General features: G+C 39.6%; 1 protein-coding gene across 3 annotated transcripts in view; it reads right to left on the reverse strand.

Moving 5' to 3' along the window:
* The window catches only part of LOC140741049 (proto-oncogene Wnt-3), a 56,871-nt gene extending 31,391 nt beyond the window's left edge, over positions 1 to 25,480 (reverse strand). Inside the window, exons 1-2 of one of the 3 annotated variants that reach the window (XM_073070711.1) lie at positions 25,271 to 25,480; positions 3,709 to 3,950 (exon numbers count right to left, since the gene is read on the reverse strand). In XM_073070711.1, the coding sequence (XP_072926812.1) occupies positions 3,709 to 3,950; positions 25,271 to 25,350 (322 nt within the window). In that variant the 5' untranslated portion in view covers positions 25,351 to 25,480. Of the gene's footprint in view, positions 1 to 3,708; positions 3,951 to 11,089; positions 11,174 to 24,487; positions 24,568 to 25,270 lie in introns of those variants that run through there. The other 2 variants (XM_073070713.1, XM_073070712.1) reach the window with 2 other exon arrangements.
* Between the last annotated feature and the right edge of the window lie 208 nt (positions 25,481 to 25,688).

Below are 25,688 nucleotides of genomic sequence, written 5' to 3' on the forward strand. Positions count from 1 at the left end.
TGACTGAAAACCCTATTGCCCTTCTAGTGTATCATACTGTACATTAAATAGTCATTATATACTGAGTTTGCAACAAATTCTTTTGAATTTGTTATCAATTCAATCTTGAACTCATGAATACCTAAACAGTATTATAAATATATAAAAGAGAATACTATACATAAACCAGGCATGAAAACATAAACCACCCAAAAACTGTTCAGTATGCAAAACTACTGTCACTATATATTGCTATATGTAATCTTCTAATGCCTTAGGCACTCTCATAGCTGCACGTAGGCATTTAGCACACATTATGTACAATCTCTCTCACGCACTTTGTTGTGGTTAAAGCCAATTACAATTTTTGCAATGCAACTTTATCCTCCTCCAGAATCCTAAACCTGACCTTCCTCACGTTTCCCTTCTAGCTTCTGTTTGTAGGTCCAATGCAAGCAAGCAACAATATTTTAATTTGGCTTCTTGGTTTTGCAACTGTGATGATATCCAGTGATATGGATATTGTTTCTGCTATTGGCTTGTTCAATTTTAAAATTAAAGAAGCTTAAACCAATCTCCAAACTCCCAACTTTTATATATAGTCTTTTTTACAGGTGACTATAATTACTGTCATTAAAATATTGTTTCAGTTGTTGGCTATGCAGACAAACTTGATTTAGAAATAACATTTTAGTTTTTAAAAACTCTATTCCATTAATCTGTAATCACTATTTCAATAATTCCTTAAAGTAAACTGAATGAAGGTTTTATTGATTCTATAATGTGAAAGTAAACATTATTTAAAAAATTAAAACAAAATGTATATTTCCACTTAAATCTCAGTTATGGTCTATCCTAAGTGTTTTTTGCAAGTTTGAATAATGAAATTACCCCTTAGGAACAGTATTGCTGAGACAGAGTAAATGTATTTCTACTTCTCTCTGCTAAGAATCCTTGATTTATAAAAAGAAAGAGCACTATGAATTGAAGTAGCAATGATAATCCTGGCCCTAAATCTCAGATAACTCTTAATCCTGAATGTGGGATGGTTTCTATTTATTATAGTTCCAAACAACACTGACTCAGCTAATCATGGAACAAGGTTAAATACAACAGCAATAAAATTCAACTTATGATGTTAATTCTGTTTCTCTCTCTGCATATGGTGTTTGAATATTTCTAATTTCCAGCACTACAATCTTTTCTACTACCTCACAGAAGTGTAATCATTCAAAAGCTAACAATGAGCCAAAGAAAATGACACTGAGTCGGTTGAGTGATTAATAACTTGGCTAGAGGTTGGTGTAACTAGGATTGTGCATGAGGAAGGGACATGAGTAAAAGGATGGATTTTTAGACCTACAAACCAAGATGTATATAAGTATGGTTACTTATAGTGGGTGAAGAAATGGGGGGTGTGCAAATATTTAAATTTAGTTAAAGTCAAAGATTTTAAAGAGTTGTTGGGCTGGGCGAGTTAGAGGATCAGAGAAGAGCATGGCTATGAAAGGATTTGAACACAGATAAAGATAGTAAACTAGAAGCTTTGGAGAACAAGGCTTAATCCTTCAAGAAACGTTACAATCCAAGTAAAATTTCACCCTAGAAAATGGGTACAATATTATCTGAATAATGCATGCATTGTGTTATTAAATGCTCAATCTATGGAACAGGCTCCCTGTGGCGTCAAGGGTACCTTATATTGGTTATGTTGGTCATTTAAGTGTAAATTGGATAGCTTTCTCTTTGAAAGTAACAATTTTGGATACAGTGTATGAATAATCTGTGACACAACATATGGTAAATGTAGTTTGGTTGGGAGGAGCAGGTGACTATGAACATATAAGTTCCAAATGCACCACCACTGGGAGCTTAACTCACCGCGTGTCTGCGCCCATTGTAAACTAGCTGATGGAGATTAATTGTTATGATTAGTCAACTCTGCCATTATAGTTGGATCATGTAATTAGCAGGATGACAAAAGACCAACTAGATACACATTTGAAATAGAAGAGATTCTGCAGATGCTAGAATCAAGAATAACACACTTGATATGGTAGAGAAACTCAGCAGGTCAGGCAGCATCTAAGGAGCGGAATTAACAGTTGATGTTTAGGGCCAAGACCTTTCATCAGGATATCAGGACCATCCTGATGAAGGATCTTGGCCCAAAATGTCAACTGTTAATTCCTCTCCTTAGATACTACCTGAGCTACTGAAATGCACATTGGAGCTTCCTTATCTAGCAGTTCCACTGCTCATACTCGGTTACGTGATGATTCTTCCCATTGTAGTGATGAACATGCCCCAGCAAAATGAAATTAGCACCATCTTAGATTGAGCATAGCTACTGTCACACAGATTCAATTGAATCTAAAATGATTGGATGAACTAGGTGAATGATTTAATCAGAAATTTTGTAGCTTTTGGAGATTCTGATGCCTGTTTTGATTTAGTCTTATTGCCATACAACCACAAAGTTTGTACACAGATTACTTGAGTGAGATGTTCCAAGCCATGCCTTAACAATGTGCTACCTGCCCTTATGTTAGTTGATATTAGACAAAAAGATGGTAAATTTGAGCTGAAGGAGCTTAAAGATTAAATAGTGGGTTTCTTAGATTGAGGGAAACGGAGAGGCAGATGCTAGAGAAGGAAACATGATGCATTAGGAGTCAGTTGGCCATGGAAGATGTAAAGAGGGAAAGATTGGATTAAAAAATAGGAAAATTAGGAAAAATGTAATATTACATTTATAAAGATTGCTGGGAACATCACAACTTACAGGAGTGAGACTGATCAGTTTTAATTGTTTACTTTATGGTTCTTGGAGTTTGGGTGCCAAGTCAACAACATTTCACCGAGGTTAGAAATTTGCCTCAACTTTCTGAAGATTCTGTAGAATTGTTTTAACAGCAATATCAAAACAGTAATTCTTGGCACTGATGGGGAAGTTGACTTAACACTGAATTCCAGATTATGGGGATTCTTGGCACAAATTATCTAGCAATTTGTGGGAATTCACAATTCATCAGGTGCTCCTTCCACACCGCAGATGGAAATGATTCTTAAACTCCTCTTATATCCCTAGCAAAGTCTGGGTCATGGATAGAACAGCAATGGGATGACAGAGGCTTTGGAACTGTATATAAGGAAAATATTACACACAATTGTCCATAAAATAGTCCTCATCATTGATACTAACCCATCATTGATTATTTACCGCTTATTCTCATTTTCAAATGCAACACACATAACTTGTTCTAATCTCAAAGAACATTAAAATTGTCTGTGAAATTGATGTCAAGCATTAATTATGTAGAGTGGTCACAGCACGAAATGCTCAGAACTGTTATTTCCTCGTTTTAGTGGCACTGGCTAACCTATCGTTCCTTTTACAGTAAACAATGTTACAACTGTGCAGTAATTAGACAAAAATCAGTCTAACGTTCCCTATTACATCTGCTATTTGAATTAACGCCTATTTTCATGGTTTAATCATGAGTTAGTTTTAAGAGAACAGGTTTATTCTAACATTTTAGCTGATTGGTTAATTTTATTTAAGTATTTTGTATTTTGTTTGGTGTCAGTGTGCTACCGATCCTCCAACAGTTTTTTTCTCTTGCTTGCTTTTCAATTTCGCGCCACCCCGCCCCGCCCCTCCACCGACTGCAAGGTGTTAATGTCTTGCCAATTCTGATCTTGCTAGGGGGAGTCAGACTGAAATACCTTTATCCAGAACTGGCCCGAAGATAGCTAGGTTATCATTGACCGTGGTGCAGTTCCATCTCCTGCCCCGGAATTGATGTTGACATTCTTGGATTCCGATCTTCACCCCCTCGGCCACACTGGGCATGATCTCGATGTAGTTCCGGCAGAAGCGGAGTTGCTTTGGGACTAGACCAGGGATGCTACCGCACAGGATGGGCTGGGAACCGAGAGACGAGTACTGATGCCCCAGAGCCAAAGACCTGGACAAGATTAGAGCTGGTTAAAATAGTTCATCTAAGAAATTTAAAACATTCATTCTCAGGCAGAAACAGACAAAAGCTTGAGCCCGCATTCTTAGATCATACTTATTACATTTGTTGCCATTTATTCGTTTTCAACAAGCAGGGGCGGCGGAATCACCTCTTTAGGTGCAGTCCCAGGTCTGACGGTTTACGCATCGCGCCTTGGATACCCCGAAATGATTTACTCTCCATTTCATTTAAAAATAACAGTCTAATTTCAGCTACATGTCAAGAATCTTCAAATTATGTGAATCCCAGACGTGTCGATTACTATTTGACTGTGTTAGAATATGTTTTTTTCTCCAGCATTTTTTCTCCAAAAGTAATTTCTGTCCACTTAATTGTTTCCTGACAGGTTCACTAGTCTGTCGACTGGTTTTCGATGGCCTTTCACAGACAATGAGGTGCTTTTATTGGGACGTTTAATTTTGTTTGTCATGTTCTGTATGAAATAAATGTACGGACGCGCCCACACTAACAGTTCCGACATCCCAGAGTTAACGAATATGGGAAATGTATTTGGAATGAGCAAAAGCATATCGAATGAAAGGCTTACAGCAGTTGACAGATCTGGGCGACCCAGTGTCCCGTGTCTGATAAATTCTCGAAGTATGTTTTTTTTTTGGGGGGGGGGAGAATAAACATTTAAAATATTCCCGTAGCTGAGTTAGAAATGAACAAATCCTTCGTCCTTTAGAAGTAAATATATAGGTACTGACTTTCGAGAAGACAGAAGCAGAAGAAAAAATGGACAGGACAGGATTTCGCAGGGTAACCCATTGTTTTAAAAACAAGCGAGCAGAGCAGACCCGGGATCCTTAAGCACCAAGTAGCTACAGTTTGTGCACCCTACATCTTAGAACTTATGTTACCCGGTATTTCCGAACACAGCTCAAAACGATTCTCCCGCCTAAGATCCCATAAACTGTCATTTAGCAGATGCAAATTTCCTTGTGTGTGGATATGCCAGATCCCCCGTAATTATAAATTTCAAGTATCTTTACATTATAATAAATTGCCCTGGGCACGATATCTGGCCAGATTCGTTGGTCGTGTTCCCTTATGCTGATAAATTTCTAACTCCTGCAAAGAAAAAGTGAAAAGCTGGCAAGCAATGATAAAACTAATTGTTGAATGTTAGTTCAGACAACTCAGATCCCAGTTCCGGCCTTGGGTAGGTAGCAACTTCAGATTCAAATCGTAAGGATTATTTCTGCCAGTTTGTATACAACCCAGAGCCGACTGTGCGCGCTTTCTATATCTAACGCTACCCATTTAAAACCCGACCATATCACAAGGTCTTTTACCAGAGTTGATGGGCAAGAAATTCAACTATTTCTGAGCAGAATCAAACTCGTTTTCGATGAGGATAAGATCCCTTTACTTCCTCTTCAGAGTGTGTCATATCGCTGATCATTTTAAGATTAACATTAACTAAATCCATTGATAAATGCATGTAGACAACAAAACACGGGCTTTCGTTTAAAATGCAGGTAACAGTCACAGAAGACGAGGCTAAAATATCTACTTAATACATTTAATAAGCCACTACACCACTGAACGGAGCCAAACTAACTCCATCAGCATATATAATAAATAGGATCACTGGATGGAAAGAATTTATCGATATTTAAATTTAGACATTCAGAAATTTGTACCAGCAAATGTAGTAATGATGACGATGGAGACGATGACAAGACACTGTTCTGGCACGTAAACAAATCGATTTAAATATGTACATTATCTGTAGGAGTACAACTGTAACAGACACATAACAAACTCCCACATATACATAAAAAGTACAGAACAATGCAATATTTGGGATATCTAAACTAAAGCAAGAAAATATTGAAAACATTCACAAAGTCAACCAGCTTCTGAGAAGGGATTAGTCGAATGTTCCAGCTGGATGAATTCTCAATATAATAAACAGTTTCAAAATACAGAAAAATTTGTACTTAAGTAACATCTTAACATTGATTTATTTCCAACTGTGGATGGAAGGTGGTGGACTTGAAAGGTTAACTTTTCTCTCGACAAATACTACTTGACTTACTATTTCCAGGTGTGTCATTGTTCTTACTTAAATGAATCAATCCCCTGGATATATCATTATGTATTTTAGAATAGATATAGTATGTAAGTGGTAATATATGAGATTGGGGCTGAGAGGAATAATGGATCATGATGAAATGGCGGAGCAGACTCAATGGGCTAAATGGCCTGATTCTGCTCCTATATCTCATGATCTTATGGTAATAATTTATGGACAATGCATGCATTGGAGCTTTTGATGTATATTAGATTTTCTTGGAAAATATATTAGAACAAAAGATGTAAGAGACTGTTTATTCTTTTTGACATTTTAAGAAGAATTTTGATGCTCATGGAAACTGTTGTTTAATTGGCTGTGAGAAACTGCAAACATTTCAATTGCTTGCTCCAGTGAGACATGAGAAGGCAGTGGCATGAAATGCAAAAACCAGAGCATTTTACTCAGCCTGACTGGTCTAAGTATGAATTTCACTAGTGAAGCAACCAATATGTTTTCATCAAAACGGAGTAAGTTTTGGACTGATGGGTGGGGTGAGGGAGAAGATGTGGTGTTGGTGGTATAGATGCCATGGTCACTGAGCATCTGCCATTTGTCTTTCAGCAGAGCAAGTGATATAACAAAGAATAGTTGGAGTGAGTTTAAGGGTGACAGCAGAGGAAATGAAAATTACTTTCTGTGTCGTTCAAAGATCAAGGGATAGCAGAATCAATGGTCATGAGATGGGATAGTGGTTAGATTGGGGAAGAAACTAGGAATCAGCAAGGATGCAAAGCAATGGGGTAAGGCCACCAGGGCAGGCAGGCCCTATGGGTAGTCAGATGCTGAGAGGTGCATCTTCTTTCCAAAGTCACGAGAAGCTGTGGCAATTAGTAGTTCATTTCCCCATCATATTACTGCACAACATCCAGTGTCTCCTTTCTGAAAGGAAAAACAAACATTGATGAAATATTAAGAAGAGGTTAAAAAAGGCAAATAAAAATTATAGAGATCAAATGGTAGAGCTAGGGAGAAAGTAAAAGGCAGAGAGGAAGAGGTCCACCAGGGAAAACAGCAGCACATAGGCTACAAAGTGAAGGATTAAGCTATATTCTGTTATTTGCCATCCAGATATAATATCATGGGAAATTTATGGATGGAAATATGGATATATAGATGAATATATACACTGATTTAAAACACATACATTTCCACATCTCCAGGTATAAGATGCAATTAAGAAAATACAGGTAAAGAATCATAGCCAATTAATGTGACCAGACTTTAAACTGTAAACATTTTCGATCTATGCACTCTTCCAACGCCCATTTTTATTGCATCATACACCTTTACACTTTTCTGAAAAGAATCTTAAATTATGAAGATGTTCAAGGCATGAGCATATTGTTTCACTTTAAAAAATGCCATAAAATGTATCAGTGGCTATTTTTATAATCATTGAATACTGAAATATCCAAACGTTACAAGAAATTTTAAACAAATGCTCAAAGCTTTTCGTTAAACCCAGACTTGGCAGAGATGAAGATAGAAAATATACAGATAAAGATAATTTTTATTTTATCTCATTTCTTTCATTTAGTGCAAAGCTATTTAAAACTTGAAGGCAAATACACTTCATTTGGGAAAGTTATAGAGAGATGTAGGTGGTGAGCAGCAGATTTGGGAAGACCAGAACCAGACCTGAAACAGATTAAGTGATTCCTTACATTTCAAAGGATGATAACATTTCTGAAAAAACTCAAATGTCAGGTCAGTTATATCTTTGAAGGAATTAATTTAACAAATATTTAAATGTATTATGTTGGGGGTTTGTTTGATATCTTAAGATTATTTTAAAATATATTTAGCATTTTTGAATATTTATTAAACAATTATTATTTTTAATAGGTTTTAACTAACTTTTGGATTGTTATGTATTTTACAAACACTCAAAAGATCTTTGACAGTCAGCTCTGTCTGGGGCATGGCTCAACCTGATTCTCAGAGCTCTGCTGAACCTCACAGTTCAGGATCCAGCTTTAGGAGCTGGATGGTAATCTCCAATTTGTGTTTGTCCATCAAGGAAGTCACTGTTTGGTAATGGCAACTACCCTGGGCCATCACCCAGCACAGAGGTGTGGGAGTGGAATATGTGGAGAGCTCACTGCTCACCAAGGCAGGACAGACAGAGCTGTGCAGTGCGCCATGGGACTTTAACGAGGTTGACTGGACTGAGAGATGGTATAAATGGAGAGAGAGCAACAGCTGAGAGCTCCATTTTATTCAAAACTCTGAGTGGAAATGTGACTAATGGTGTTAACTGCTCATTGTTGGCCTGCCACAGTTATGGGAAAATGATCTTGAAAAGGGAAGAGAGGAAGAAAGAAAAAACAGAAGGGAATTTGGGATTCACATTAAAGCGGGAAGCAGAAAACCAGTAAGAGGAATAATAAGGGGACAGAAAGGCCAAATTAAGAAAGTACAGCATTGAGAATGCTGGAAATCTGGAACAACACTTCCCAATTCCCCATATTATATCTGCTACTTGAACTGCTGATAATTTCCAAAAATTATTACGCTTGCATTTGAAGCATGTTTGCTGAAATGTAGCTCTTTGTGAGAGACATTCATGGGCATTGTACACATAAGCACAAATATAATGGGTATCACATATACCCAGACACATTCAGTAGAGTACTGTGTAAAAGTCATAGGCACATGTAAAAAAAACTCTAAAGTGAAGATACTTTCAAAATAATGAAATGAAAAGTTTCTAGATATCAAAAAATTACTATAAAGAGCAGTAACCGTAAAAATAAATAAATAAAATCAATATTTGGTGTGGCCACTCTTTGTCTTTAAAACTGCATCAATTCTCTTAAGTACTCTGCCATGCAGTTTTATAAGAAAATTGGCTGGTAGGTCGTTCCAAGCATCTTGGAGAACTTGCCAGAGTTATTCTGCAGACTTCGGCTGTCTCACTTGCTTCTGTCTCTCAGACACCCTCAATGTTGTTGACATCAGGGCTCTGTGGAGGCCATGCCATCAGAAACCACATAAAAAAAGTCTGGGGTGCCTAAGGCTTTTGCACAGTACAGTAAATGGACATAATATTAACACAGATGGTACATTGTCTAACACAATCAAACAAATAGACATGTGAGATTGCAGACAGGAGCAAAACAGTTGGTTCAAGAAGCCTGTTCTATGTCCATAATGAATAGAGTACCATGATCTCATTTCACTTCCCCTCACCCCTACTAATTCTTCCTAACTGAGTGATCTGAAAGAAAAGAAATGCTCAGAGCACAGAAGAGAAATCTGGAAAATACCACTTCAGACTCTTGAATTGATCAAAACCAGTCCCTGAGGTCTCATGGAACAAGTGCCCTGAAATTACAGTATTATCAACACATCTATATTAAAAGCTAGAATCCTCCAAGCATAGTTATGATTATTCATACTTATCCCACTGACATATAACACAGGAGATAAGAATAAACACATATGAATCTGGAACAGGAATATACAAATCAAACATAATTCATATAACCAGCAAATATATACAATGGGCAAATAGACATGACTATATATTGTCACATGTCTATTGTCTTATGTGCTATGTTTACAGGTAGTGACCACATATTTTCTAATTTGTTCCTTTACAGAGTCTGATTATGGCAAAGGCTGAATACTTTGAAGTGCAGCTTAAAGCTGGAAGCCACGCAGTTTTCCAAAACAGATGCAGGTATATGTTGGATCAGCTCAGATTTAATATTAGACAGTGAAATGTTCTGATTATCTGCTATCAATCATTAAAACTTTGGATTTAAGAAACACATTCTGAATTAGTAGAGAGCGCCAGAATTCAAAGATGGAATTCTAGTGCCATAATGAACATTTAAACTCTAAGCAGAATTGCACACACAGTTCTTGAAGTTGTGATTATGTAACGATAATACATTTACTTATATGTTGAGCCTCCACTGAGCATCTTAATTCATTTTCCTATTAAACCTACCCTAGTGCTGGTCTTTGCTGCATTTCAATAGGGAAGGGCGTAAAAGCTGGCAGAATGAGGCATGGTGAATGTGTTGATCGGAAAGGTTGGGTTCCATTCCATTTTTCCCGAGTGTACATTTCACGAACAGATGATCACGGCCCTCCAAAGCACCAAGCATGTTTGCTTGATTGATATCAGCAAAGGCGCTTGTAAAGACTAAAATCATCGCACACTAACCACGAGAAATTCGACCAATGACCCCAAACAGCGAAATTCACTACCTTGACACTTTCCCTTTTGAATTCACGTCCTTTTTATATGTAAAAAGAGTAATCTTGGTGATGTAGCAAACAGGTTTGACTATCCGAAGTTTGGAAACGGCCACCCTGATGTGTTACTGAATGATTAGTTCTGAGTTAGGTCAAAAGTGTAACTTGTTTCTAGTGTGACAGTCACTTTCTACCTGGCGATTGACAAAACAAATCTACCATAACCGCCTTATATTTTCAAAATAATAATAGTAGTGCACCATGGAACGAATTCCACACAGTCTAGTGCAGTTTCCATTTGTCTGGTTTAAGAAGTGTGAGAGAATGCATCATCAAATTATAATCAAGCCGCCGGTGTAAAACGGAGATTTTTCAATGATTCGCCAATTGGGGGGTGGGAGGGAGAGGAGAGAGCTCTTTGTGGAGCACATACAGCTCCATCCATCAGAAGTGGAATTTCCCGGTGATCAGCCATTTTAATTCCGATTCCCGTTCCCATTCCTACACGTCGCTCCTCTTCTGCTACGACAAAGCCACTTAAGGTGGAGGAGCAACACCTCATATTCCGTCTAGGTAGCCTCCAACCCGAAGGCACGAACATCAATTTCTCCTTCCGGTATTTTTTTCTTTTCTCCTCTCCGTTCCCTCTTCTTTTACTCCTCGCTCTGGCCTCTTACCTCTTCTCCTCACCTGCCTCTCACAACCCCGCTGCCCCTCCTTCCCCTTCTCCAGTGGTCTACTCTCCCCTGCTATCAGATTCCTTCCTCTCCAGTCCTTTACCATTCCTACCCACCTGGCTTCACCTATCACCTTCCAGCTGACCCTCCTTCCTCTCCTCCGCCTTTTTATTCTGGCGTCTTCCCCATTCCTTTCCAGTCCTGATGGAAGGTTTCGGCCCCAAACGTCGACTGTTTATTTATTTTCGTAGATGCTCCCTGACATTTTGTGTACGTTGCTTGCAGAACTCTTCTGTTTGTAAACGAATAACATCGCAAACTTTACAACTATTGTTAATGAAAAAGTGTTTTTAGCACTAAACAGTGTCGCCGATGTGCTCGTGGATCATTCGATTTCCACGTGGGTTAGCAGACCCCAATCTATCTGGCCCTCACCTCTATAGTGTTTCTCCCCCCCCACCCCGTCAACACTGTTACACCAATTTAGTTCTTCGTTATGGTGCTCGCCTACTCGGTTTGGTTTTAAGATTTAATTTTATAATGTCTGACGAACCATTTTAATATTTATATGGCTACAAAATGCCGCGAGAGGTGAAAATATTAAACCAATGCAAGAAGCTGAACGAACTAGCTGTTAGTTTGGTTTGTGTATAGGGCGACGCCGGACAGGTCGTAAATTCTAGTTTGGGAGAGATATAGGCACCGTTTGCACAGCCTCTGGGAGTACTCTTTTTTGACCCTAATGACTCAACTCGAGTCCCTGTGCTCTCCTCTCTCCACAGCGCTATCCATAACAGTACATCGATACTAAGTTATGTGAGTTCCGGGAGAGTCACAGGTAAAATTCACAGGACGCTATATGATCCAAGTAGGACTGACTGATAGCAGATCCCACTTGACAGTCATTAAAAAATTTTTTTAGTGCTCTATAGAGTTATATATTTCGTATTTCGTTGCTGGTGCCTATCAATATAGAATTAGTACTTATGATCCAGCAAGATCAATACATTTTGTGGAATCCGTATTGATTTTGCTCTAGGAGTGATAGAGTGCAATGTTTGTCGATTTAGAAAAAGTGCAACATTATGATAGACCAATCTCATCGTTTCAGTCACATTATGTAACACAATCGCTCTTTAACAGGTGACGGTTCCGATTATACTCTTAACTCAAGCGGCAAACGGCAGCGCCCTGTATAAATGACCTTTTGCAATCAGGATATCTAAACTATTATTCATTTACGTTTCGATTTCAATTTGATGGTCTTGGATTATATTTTGCTACATGACAATGAGGGGCGCAAAATTCTTCTTAATCAAATATATCTGGTGATGATTTTTTTCTAATCCGTCTAGGAATCCGTTCAGACGTCCTACATGTTCTGTGAGGTTAGTCTCGACTCCTTTGGGCACACTCTCTGATGCTATTAACAGTCAAGCATAAATCACGTTGCTTTGCCTCCGGCTCTGTATCAGGCCCTGGTTCACTTATCTGATTTTCTCCCTTGTAATATGACAACGTGTTTCAAGTCTTTGCTTGACACAACATTGCTGGGCTTCAGAGTCTGCCATTTGTAACTGAGTAGATTATTTGGGGTATGTCTGAGAGAAAGAGATTGATGCAAACACACACACACACACACACACACACACACACACACACACACACACACACACACACACACACACACACACACACACACACACACACATATTTTCTGTATCCGTGTGTAAGTTTGCTTCTCTCTCTCACACTCACGACACACATATTCCCAGAGACAGATGCAAAGCCTATATGTGTATGCATACATGTGTGTGTATGTGTTTCGGGGTACATTATCACTTAATGCATGATAAGGAAATGGAAGGCGGACGCACACAAAGGTACCCGAATGTGTGAATACGCAAGAGAGGTAAGTGAATTGTTACAATGACAGGCAGATTAAACAGATAATAGGTATATGGGCATTTAGACATATGCAAATAGACAAAAACATAAGGGTGGAACTAGTTAGAGCAATACTCAGATGCAAAACGCATATGGCAGAGGTGGTAATAGTTATTTGTTGCCAAGATTATCTATCCAGCCCCATTAGCCCCCGAGCTACCGAAAAGATAACTTAGATCGGAGATGCTTTACTTGGTATGACAAGCATATATTTATCTCTGCTCGTCTCAAGAACCCTTCTGATGTCAATGCCAACAATGTGCATGATGTCTTCTTCTAATGAACGTAATACTAGACTGGCTACAATTAGTAAGAATTGCATTCGCTTTCATTCCTTCTCACAGCTCCCAGCAACAATAAAAATATCTACTGAGTTCATAAAATCCACATTAATGATGTGCGGAAAATAGAACTGCAGGAACCCGCCTAAAAGAGCTTCTGGGTGACAGCTTCGATAACTGCACAAGATGATTTACATCACGCTGAACAATGTTTTACAGCTTTTAACCGCAAATAGCTAGCACGTTTGCGGTGTTGACGGAGTGCTGTCGCTTCTGGGCTTCTCTCTCTTTCTTTTTTTTTCTTTCTCTCCCTATCTTTCTCTGACTCTTTATGCAAGTGAGTTCGCTTTCAGCCAAAGCTCGGTTCTCCAACCCACTATCAATTAGTGACGAGCGCTACAGTCTCCTCCTGGGGAGTCCTGTGCCCCGCAGTCAGAAATGCATTCGACACCGCTGAAGTCGAATTCCATTCCATTCCATCTAGAACATGTTGGCGTAGAATGGCCAGATTTCCAGAACTCGAGTTCAAACATCTCTTTAACAGAGTGCAAGCGAAAGCAAAGTGAACCTTGTAGACAGAGGAACAGATAACGCATACTGAAACAAAACAGTTGATCTACACATCGCATTTTTATTCTCTGCAGCATTGTTATTGGTAGATTTACATGTTCCGTCTAACCCCGATGTGGCATTTGTTATGTTAAAGTGTATGACTACAATTCCTATCAATCTCTATTTGATTTAATTGCACTCTATTTGACTGGGGTTAATGATTCACCCTCATGGCGTTGCAAAGGCGATCACGGTGCTTATGTGTATATAACAGCACATTGAATTAGCAGGGATATATAGAGGGGGTAGGGTGGGATGGGATGGAGAGCCACAACTCCTTTCGGAGGATTAATTAACCAACCAGTATTTGCATCACGACATGGTCCTTTGGGCAGCGAGTATTTTACCTGATTCGGGAACTCTGAGTTCCATCCCATCAACTAAAAAAGAATGTCTCCACAGTTGGACAAGGATGTTGAAAAACTCTTTGGCGGACTCGCTTATAATGCTGCACTATTAAGTAGAACTTGCAGACATTGTTAAGGTATATATTAAAGAAGAGCACATTTGCTGTTAGAATTAGCTTACGAGAAAAGGAACTAACTTTGTAAGTTTTTTCTCGTACATTTTCAGCAAGTCTTCTCACATAGGTCGATAACCTATCTTAAATAATGTTGCCTGCTTCAAATCTTATCATTAGCATTTTCTGTTTCTGTTTTAATAGTGTAGTCACACACAATTGACACGTTCAGGATGGTTGGTGGCGGGTTGGTGGTGGTGATAGACGGCGAAGATGCATGCCTCTACTGTAAAACTAGTCTGCAGACACAGCTGATGGTGTTGGTGAATTTACCCGTTTCCAAAGATCATCAGAATTACATAGACGCGGGTTTAAATTATCCTGGTTCCTTCCTTTTCCTTTTGCCGCAATAAAATTGTTAATAACGAATTACTCGAAATCCTCTTTCTTATGCGCATTGCATCGAAGGTAATTCCTATATTGACACATTTGAAAATGATGTATGTCCATTTCCACAGTGACTGGAGAAAACTAATGTACAAAAGCTTACTGTAACGACAAACAACTTTAATATCATTTTAAAATATTATCTTCGAACTGTTTCAGTTCGTCGATTATTTTACTGAGTGCACCTAACATTAAGGTGTGCACAATATATAGATTGATAAAGTCATACAACTCATCATTGGGATTAACTCACAGCCAGTTATACTTCAAAGATCAAGGATCATTTGTAATCAGTACCAATGCATTTTCTGTTCCACAAATTGGAACTCTGATCACAAAACCTTTAATCACACAACTGTTTATATACAGTCTCTCTTGGGCTTCTGTTCAGTTTTGAATCTTTGGTTACAGGAAGACCCAGAAAGTACTGGTGAGAGATTTTCAATGTAGCCAAGCAACTTTTCGGTGCGGGGGTTGAGGGTTATTGGGGAGGCGAGAGTTCCAACAGTTCACCCTCCTTTCTTGGAACACAGATAATCATCCTTGTTTCATTTTAGGATCCTGTCCAACCAGAGTAGATACCCCAAAACTCCGTTCAGTGTCACACCTTAATATCCGGTGCTCAAAGGAACACACATCTAGTCCACATTGTTCTCATAGTTAAATCTTTGCCCACTGTCACAGTTTTATTCACTAGCTCTTTCCTTGTTTGGCCTTGATTGCCTTTCATTTGTTTATTTATCTGCAAACTTTTATTCTGTTGACACTGAGATATTAGGGTGTTTGGCAGCTAACCTTTCACTATCTTAAAGTGAGGAAGCATCCTTTGCCCAGTATCTCTGGCCATAACACTGCTAGTTAATGTTTATCCACTGTGCTCATTTCACTACACTTAGGTCAGTTGCTTCCTATTCAGCAATTATTTGAAACTTTAAACTTGAACTAAACAATGCCTCTGATGGCATATTGCACAATGTATATGAGTTGGACAAGTGCACGTGACTTATTGGAAACATGCATTCAGTACATTGCAATTATCTGTAAAATTTATCAACCTTTGCATACCTTTCAAAGGAGCAGATAAGAGTTCTAATGACATTGTGTAGACCTGAACTACCAACCTTGTTCAGCTCTCCAGAGAAGTTTGAAAATGCTTAACAGCACCTAACTTGTTCAGTGTTTTCAAACATGTTTTCTTTTAATTTCTGCAAATGTAGAACAGTACTTTGCATGTTATCTATTTAAGTAATATGTCCCTCAATCCCATTCATTGCAAAGAAATTCAGTGACTTTTTCCTCTTTTCTTGGGCAAAAGCAAAATACTGTACTTACAGAATTTTTTTTTAAAAAGATGCTTGAAAATGATTAACAGGTTGGGCAGAGGTGAACAGAATTAATGATTCAGGTCTAAATGTTGTCATTAGAACCCTACTCCACTTAGAAAAATGACTTTCTCCGCAGATGTCTGACAGTTGAGTACATTCAACATATCCTCTTTGCAGTTATCAATTTTGTTGGATTGATAATAATTTCAAAATATACAGCACTGTGCAAAAGTCTTAGGTATATATATATATAGCTAGGGTGCCTAAGACTTTTAAACAGTACTGTAGTTATTTTATGTATTGCTCTGCACTGCTGCCACAAAAGATAATTTCATGACATACGTGAGTGATGATAAACCTGATTCTGATGTGGGTCTCTATTGTGAATTGAGAGTGGGAAGGGTAAAGGGAGAGGGGAGGGAGTGGGGAGCACCAGAGAGACATTGTGTAATGATTAATAAATCAATTGTTTGGAGTCAAGTGACCTTGCCTGTATCTCAGGGGTGGGTGTGCCTACACCTGCACCACCCCCACCCTGGCGCTCCACTCTGCCACCTGTCTCACACCCCTCCCGAGGCTCTCCACCATTTCCATCTCCAACATCCTTTGCTCTTGCCAGATTTACAAACTTGCTCTCCACTCCAGCTAGACAAATACAGTACTGTGCAAAAGTCTTAGGCACCCCAGCTATGTATACAGTATGTGCCTAAGACCTTTCTATTTTAATCACTATTTCTGTGATTCATTGTGTCAAGCCAAGGTTGGCTGCAGTAGAATCTCATCTCTTGCCTGGATCTCCGTAAAGCCACACTTGCACAAATTGTCCATTTGTCAGTCACCAGGCAAATGCCATTATGCTCATTAACATTTTGTTGATAAAGCGGTCTATGCAATCCCAATCAGAAAGAGTTAAATGCTTCCACACAGCAAGTGAACATAAGGGAAATTGCCACCTTGAGATATGTGGTGATGACAAGACCTTTTTCCCCCCAAGGAGTCCACTGAGGGCAGAAGAAAGTGTGTACCAAAGATCTGCCATGTAAAATGGCATATTGGCATGTGAGAGAGGGTTGGGGAGGGTTTGATAAGTGGAAAGAAAGGAATAGAAAAGAAGGAAATGTATTGTTGGAATCAGAGGAGAGTGGGACTAAGGTTGGGTATATTACAAGCATTCAGATTTTTATTGTGCCATACAGTTCCATTCTGTGGTGCAATATTCTATCCACCCCTTTCTTAGTGACTGGGGATGAGTATGAATGTTTGCATATTTATAGAGTTTGGCCTGACATGAGAAATGAGCAGATAAAAAAAATTCATCAAAATACAGTGTTTCTAAATAACAGTGGTCCATAGAGTTTCAAGGGCATATGTCACAGAATACTCGAAATAAAGTAATAAGTGGATTTCAGAGACAGCTTTATCATTTTTGAGGGGGTTTAGGAGGGGTTATGGAAGAGAAGGGTGAATATTTGATGGGCCGCTAGGGGATGTGATCATTTGTTAATTGTGTGGTCATTAGTTTCAGAATTCATTGTATTATTAAATGGGCATTTTTGAGAAAAACAAAATCTGATCAGAGATCTGTAAGGAAAAGAATGGTGTTTTATCATGTCCCCAGGAAGCCCACAAACAATCATGAGAGCCATTTGAGACATTTAATTTAATAAGGTGCTGGTCAAGAGGTTAATGTTGCCGGAATGCTGGGCCAACCTTTCGTCAATGGCATCTCATCTGAGCAGGAGCTTCCAATCAACTCATGCGAATGACGATGGCTTGATATACTCTCTTGTAACTCTATGGGCTACAGTTATATTATACAACACTGTAGTTTGTTCTTCATGACTAGTGAATTTGTAGGGGTTGGAAGAGGAACTAGAATGAGGCATGGAGGAGGAGCAGGATAGAGTTAGGAATGTAGACAGAGCGAGGAAATAACCTTGCTGAAAGAAGAAAAATGGGTCTGATGATTAATAGGAGATGGAGAATTTGGGAAGGACTGGTAGGAAGTACATGAAGATATTTTAGGTTTTTCAGATGAGCATTAAACGTGAGGTAAAACTGACATCCAATGAAACCTCTCCATATTTTGAAATTCACATTGCATGTGTTTCAACCTCAGTGAATCCCAAGAACATTCAAAAGATTTAGCTTTGGTTTAGTCATAGTTTGATTTTAGACAAATTGGCAGTTAATCAGACTTGTCAAGAAACTTCTTGCCAAACATTTGGGCTTTGTTAGCATGTTGGAGTTGGATAAGTACAATATCCAGCATGTGTCAAATCAGTTGGGTCAGAAGGGAAAAGGAATGCTGTCCAAAAACACTATGCAATCTGAACCTACAACAATACAAAGAAATGGCATCATGCTTAATTGCATAAAAACTTAAATATTTACTATTATTACTTTAGAAGTGCAACTTTTTGTAAACCAAAGCATAAATGTAGCTAATATAATGCAATATTCGATAAACTTTTGTATGTAATATATAACATATTTTAATTAAATTTGTGCTTATCATATATGGTGATTTAAGCAAGTTTGTTTTTGGACTTTACCTCAATGCCATCCCTCCACCCATCTGCCCACCCCCCACCGCCTCCATATTGCTCCGCCCCACCGACCCATCACCTGTGTCCGAACACACATTGTCTTTGCCAGTGTTGGGTATTTGGACATTTAGAGTTAGCCTGACGCTTATTGTTCTCACTCCTGAACGTCTCTCGGTGCAGAAACATCCTTTGCTCTGCATCACCCGTCATAACAAGGCTAACGTTTGGCCATTGTGCTCATCTGATGTTATTCAGCCATTGCTGTCTCGCGCGGAATTTTGCACCATTTGTGTAAGGTCGGACAAGTGCACTCAATGATATACAAACTCCTTCAAAAGAAATACTCATTTAGTACATGCATCCTGACTTGTGCTGACACGCTCGCGTGTCATTTAACATATACACGTGTATGTACACAGCCAACTGCACTTGCACACGAGAACAAGCAGACAAGCGCAGAATACGTGCAATCAGAAACACATATGCAGGCAGGCATGCATGAGCTATGCAAATGTATACGCAAATACATAGGCATCCAGGTGCGCATATTTGCAGGCACACCTGAATTGTCGTGCAGGGAATTTTTTTCTTAAATAGGTGATAATATAAACATTTGCGTTATTGCGCCACAACAGAAAGCGATAGCCAAAACATCACTGAACTTTTGATAAATGCACATTATAGTGACGTTCACAGACCTCCTGCATTGCTGACCAGGGAACAGATCTTTGCAGTCAACGGATGACGATGCGCATTAATATTTGGCGGTTTCCTGGGTGAGTCATACAACATAGTCCCTAGCGTGTCACTCGCGAACACCTCATTGCATATTGCACAAATACGAATAATGTTAATAAGTGATATATTTCGCAGTAAACATACGAGGAATATTGCCTTCAGCTTAGATGAAGCATAGGTCTCCTACTCATGTCTCATGACATATAGCTGTTTCCTGACACTCCCTTCCCCTGCACTCATGCATCTGAAATGTTAGTTCAGCCGTATGGTCGCGTCATCGTATAAAAATCCCACATTTTAGAAACGTTTGCCGTTTTTCAACATAATTTATGTGGTGTTCCTGCAGGAATTCCCTTATCTGTAAGTGCTTTCGTTAAATCGAAATATATAAAGGTCATGAACATGTTAAATGATTTATTCAAAAAGCAACTACCTGACACGAGGTGAAGGGTGCATGTCACTTCTACTACGCTTCTGAATATAATACAAACGGGCTGTGAGAAAACACAATCCTTGGCAAAAATAACCTCACCCTGGCAATCTGTTACCAGTTCTCAAAACAGGAAAAGCAAAGTGAATACCTGACCTTTCTCTTTTTAAAAAATAAATACACAAATGAAATAAGGTAGATAAATATATGTAGCAGTTGCGTGTGTACAACCAACACAAATGGGCAGAGAGGGCCTGGAGAACTTAGTGCACTGCTCTCCCGTGATTAGGCCTCTCTCTCTATCTATCACTCAATCTATCTTATCTTTCTATCTATCTCCATTTGTATCTACCCAACTCTGTCTATAATGCTATCAGGTTGTTCTTTTTGCACATTAATTAGCTTCTGTTTTTCTTCATGCCTCTACCCCAGGCTCAGTGGCTGTTCCTCGTCTCCTTCAAAATAGTCATAAGCCTGAAGACACCCAGATTCGTTAATAATGTCATTCACGTGTACACAGGTACACACGCCCAAAAGTATTTAGGAATGTTTCCTGGAGACCTATGTTACTCACTGAAAGCTGCTTCATTAGCTGGCCAGGGCCCTCTGAGAAACTGCCAGGCTTTTCCTCAGAACTTTCCATAATTTTGAAAATATATCTTTCTATCAAGGAACACCTTGTCGGGCAGTCAATGCGTGATCCTATCAGTTTCCGTGGTACAGAGCTCACTGCCTCGTTAGAAACACAAACTGTCTTCTGACAAGCCTTACACTTAAAATAAAATTACGTTTTATTTATTATTTGAATCATAATGATGAAAGGGCCATTTGACCCTTCATAATTGTGCTGGGGGCTTTTGAAGATTACTATTATTGTAGTCCTGTTCTCTTCCATTTTCCTTGTTGTTGGGCGATTCTCTCCTCTACAAGTATAATTTCAGTTTCCTTTCCCATAAATTGTTGAATTTATTCTCACCAATTTGCAGGCAGGAAATTCCAGGTCACGGGACTCTTTTATGTCTCCTCTCATCCTTTTGCCAACGACGTCAAACTGACTTCAGCCTTCCGTAAAAATGGAAACAATTCCTTTACACTCTCTTAGAAACGGTCCACGATCTTAAACACCCTCAATAAGTCTCCTCTTAACTTTCTTTGCTCAAAATACATAGTTTCTTTGAGACAGCACTTGCAGTGACAATTCTCACAACCTTTCATAAGTATCTGGATTTCCGAGGCATAAAGGCTACTGATCAAGTGGTGGATTATTGAAAGGATTAGTGTAGATGGGTAGGTGGTCGGTATGGATATAGTGTTTCTGAGCTATATGACTATCCATGAATCTACACAATCCTTATACATACATTTTTAAAGAAAAGTCACAAACTATTCTGAGACTAACTGAACCTTGAATTACTCCTTTAACTTACAAAACGGCTTCGAAATGAAGTCTATAAATAATCGTGGGGCGGGGTAGGAAGAGTGGATGGTGGAATGAAATATGCCCTTCTGAGTCTGGTTGACCGAGAACTGGCGCCCACCATCACCGCAGAGAAGACATATTCCATCACTGTCCGGGTACAAGAGAGTCGGTGACAGGCCACTTCCTCCATTCATCATATTCGTTGGCAGTGACTCACGCAGCGGCCTGAAGGGTGCAAACCTTTCGTCTGACTGAGCCAAGAAGAATGTAGTTTTGTCGCATCGTCTAGTTTGGTTGGCCCTTTTCTAAAGGTTTAGCGCCCAGTTTGATTATGCCACAGGTATTGGTGAGACGCTGAAGAAATGTGTAATGGTGTCAGGCGGGTTACTAAAGAGAAGCGCAAACAATGTGAGACTAAACAATATGAGCCACAAAACTGCAAATATTTTAAATTGAAAAGATGCTGATGTGGATTGAGCGGAATACCACCAGTGTCTGAATGGTTTCACATCGGTGCTATATAAATTCCAATTCTAAATTGGATTCGTTTAGGACTCCCGCTGAAATAAAGCTTTTACAGTCATTTCACAAATTTTCAATGATCGCATTTCCAGCATTGAGGTACAAAGTAAAACTGCACATTAATCAACGGTGAAAATGGGAACGATTAGTGGAATAAGATATTCACTATGCGATAGGATATTTGGTGTAGAATGTGATAAACGTGCATTTCGCTGTATTTTGCGCAGAAATCGCCTCTTTATTTTGCTGAAGCCCCATCTGAGTCGGCGAATCTGCCCTGTCGGATTTGCGCCGCGGTGGGAACTTTGAACTGTCTTGTGTTAATCTGTCAGGTGAGAGTTCATGACCTGACATTCTGCAGGTAGAGCCCCAGGTCGACGGGGAGAGAGGGAGAGGAAGGTCAGGACCCGGATCTCACCCCTCGTTGGTGTAAGGAATCATTACCAATAAATACTCACAATTGCGCCCTTTGATTGCCAACTTCCACTTTCTGAAATAAACTAATTGGCTAAAGATGATTAATTTTGTACATGAACACATTGAAACTTTAAGATGTAAACATTAATAAACATATTTATCTTTATACAAATCCCTGTTGAACTGAATTTTAAACAACAGCATGAATTTCTGAGTTGATATAACATTGCAGGCCGCTGCACAGAATACGAAATGTCCTACCGGGCGTACGCCGGTCCTTAGGAAGAGTTTTCCAAACAATTCCACTATACTGCTCCTTCCTGCATTTCCCTCCTCAACACACCTCTTTTAAAGTATATCTTCATCTCGGGTTTAAAAGTGCGTCTGCACCTGCTGCAATAGCAAAAACTCGCTCGGTAAAGATATGTGTCCCCGGTTATTTTGAGGAACTGGCGAGTATTGCTAAAACTTGATAAAGAGTTCCCAGTGAATCCATCAAACTGGTTTCCCTCAAACGGCGGGACCTTGAATGGGGGAGTCTGGCGGAACTCAGTGATTTGTTTAAAGTAGTTCAATTGTCACCCGAGGACCATTAAGAGACACGGGAATTGGGCTCTTAACCCATACTAGTACCACGGAGTGCCTATTATTAAATAGCAGCCGATCCTTCTATCATCAGTTCAGCCTCTATTAACTGCACTTTAGGTTTGCGGAGACCGAGTCAGGTTTGACTGAGGGTTGATGAAGATGTCTGAGGGAGGGGTGAGGCAGGTGTTAGAAGAGAAGGTAAAATATTTATCGCCCGTCAAGCGATAAATGGGAGTGATTGAACGCACGATCCGCCAGGAACAGTGAGCCGATTCCAGGGTACCGGCAATACGGCTGGAGGGGAGAAGTCAATCTGAATCTATCGCGTTCCTCGGCAAAGTCACACCCTCAACCTGCCGTCGAATGGAAAGGAACAAAAATGGGATTTAAACTCTCTTTCGTCATATTACATATTTTTCGCATTTATTTGTATTTCCGTCCTTTGTTTATATTGTACTTCTGCATCTCTTCTGTTTTATTCCCTCTGATAACTACGTAATATTTTATCTAACACCGTGGAGACATTCTGCCCATCTCGCTATATATGTCTATCCAGGATATGGTACACATGGCATTTCTCATCAAAACACACACGGTCAGAGCACGTCCCCAAAACAACAAGGTGGACTTCCTACCGCTCTTTAATTTTACCTGGGAATTAGGATTAAGTGTTTTTCATAGTAGTATTTTTAGTCCAATACTGAGTCAATGTGTCACATCGCACAACTCGTCCATTTTGTTAAAATGGGACTAAATATAGTTTTCTGTAATAAAAAATAATGACTCAATCAATAATGTAGAAATTATCTGATAACGGAGATGTCTGGACACCGCCAAGGGATCGGGCTGCGACGGTGACAGAGGCGTGGAGCTGAGTCTCTAAGCGGAAACATACCTGTTGGAGGATAGGACGGCGGTCGTGCCGCGCAATGAGAGCATAGCTTTCTGCCTTCAGGTAATGAACAGTGAAATGTTCGCCGATACAATCCGACGCATTTTACCCACTTAATATTTGTGTCATAGAATGAAATCAAACTTCACAGCGAAGTGTGAGTAGGTGAAAAGAGGGGGAAATAAATATTTCGGGTTATCATTCAATTAACATTTCCAAAATTCGCTACCTGATCACAATCAGAGTGCAGTTACTAGGAGATTCTTGCGCGCAAATTAGCGACGACGTTTTCAACATTACAACACTACCTAAGCTTCAAGCGATTGCAGAATACTTCGGGCATTTTAAATGGACGTGATAGGCACTATGCAAAAAAAAATACTGAGAGACTCCTTGCGGTAATAGGAACCCAACCCAAAACTGTTGAATTACTTTCAATTGTTAACAAGAATTCTGATGCGTAATGGAATAAAATGATGGAATTTGCTTCCAGTTTTTGCTTTGCGCTTGTTCCTGTCCTGAGCTGATTTTATTCTCACCTCAGGGCACCAGCTAAAGATTTTGGAAACGTTTTGTTACAATTAGAAACGCGATGCGGGTTATGAAAGTTATTTTAATCTCAGGGGAGTTTTGTTATCGCTAGACACAGTTCAAACCATCCTAGAAACTTATTTGACCGGTATTTTGCTCTACAGCGAGTCCAGCCTCCTCTTTCCACTTGCTCCATCACTAACGAGTAAATCTAATAACGACCGACACCGTTTAAAAATAAAACGAAATGTTTAACCAGTTTTCGCGAATGAAGATGTTGACGATGCGCCCGAATCAGTGATCAGAGGGAAGCTGACAGCTTTAAGTTTCAACGCATTTCCGATAGTTTTCCGACCTTGTTTTAAAGTCCGCCCGAGACTCCAATAAGACCACAGCACTGAGATCAATCTCAGGTGAAGCGACCTTCAGTGAAAGGTTTTGCTAAGCTTCGGAGACGCCCTTGCCGCTGCGCAGCAGGCGGCTGAGTCAGTATTGCTTACCTGACTCGCTCCCACTGCATTCTTGTTTCTCGCAGCCTGGTCTATCTGCTCGCCTTCTGTCTCCATGTTATTCTCATTTTATCTTTCCAGTTTCCTTTCCTACTCACAGCCATGTCTGTTTTCTCCTAATTTCTCCCTTTACCGTTTAGCTGCTTCTCTTTGTTTTACCTGTACCTCTCCCTGTCACCCCCTGCTTTCCGTTCAACCCTGTGCGGTGCGGTTTTGGTCTAATTTCTTCTTTCCTTCTTTCTTTCCGACTGGTTCGGGTCTCGGGTTGTCAGTTCTGTATATAACAGGATCAGTCAGTCGGTGTCAGTGATACAGCCAGCATCAGATAACACCGTTGGCTGATCTGATACTTCCTCAAGTGCACTCGCAAACCTCCTTGATCGCCTTTTCAAATGAGGTGGAACGAGTTTATTCACAGTCAATTCAGTGCGTACAGTGGAAAATAAAAGCAAACCAAAACAGTCTCTCTCTCTCTCTCACACACACACACACACACACACACACACACACACACACACACACACACACACACACACACACACACACACACACACACACACACACACACACACACACACACACACACACACACACACACACACACACACTCTGTAAATAGAGACACTTACCACCAGATCGGATAGCCAGCCAGTCCGCGGGTTGAATTCAACAGAAACGACAACACAAATCCAAACAAGTACAAATCCATGAGTGTGGCAGTGTAAGTGCGTAAGGAGTTAGACAGAGGGGGAAAACTTTTTTTCCCTTAAAAAAACTAAAGTTAGAAAGCAGCAATCTCGGGGTCAACACTTCACCATAAGGACAGGAGCGTCCTCACATTATACAGATAGATGCTAATATAAAAGTAAAGGGGTTCAAATGCACGCCGGGACCCAATCAGATCTCACCGCCTTAGGACACAGATGATTATATAGTTCAGCGCTGTCAATCATGTCTTACCACCCCAATATCCAGCTAATTGCACAAGGTAGTGTTTTGATGCTCGTTAGTTTGTCGGCTCTGTAATGATAAAATTGTTGAGAGGAG

Source organism: Hemitrygon akajei, chromosome 18, assembly GCF_048418815.1.
Source record: "Hemitrygon akajei chromosome 18, sHemAka1.3, whole genome shotgun sequence".
Lineage (NCBI taxonomy): Eukaryota > Metazoa > Chordata > Chondrichthyes > Myliobatiformes > Dasyatidae > Hemitrygon > Hemitrygon akajei.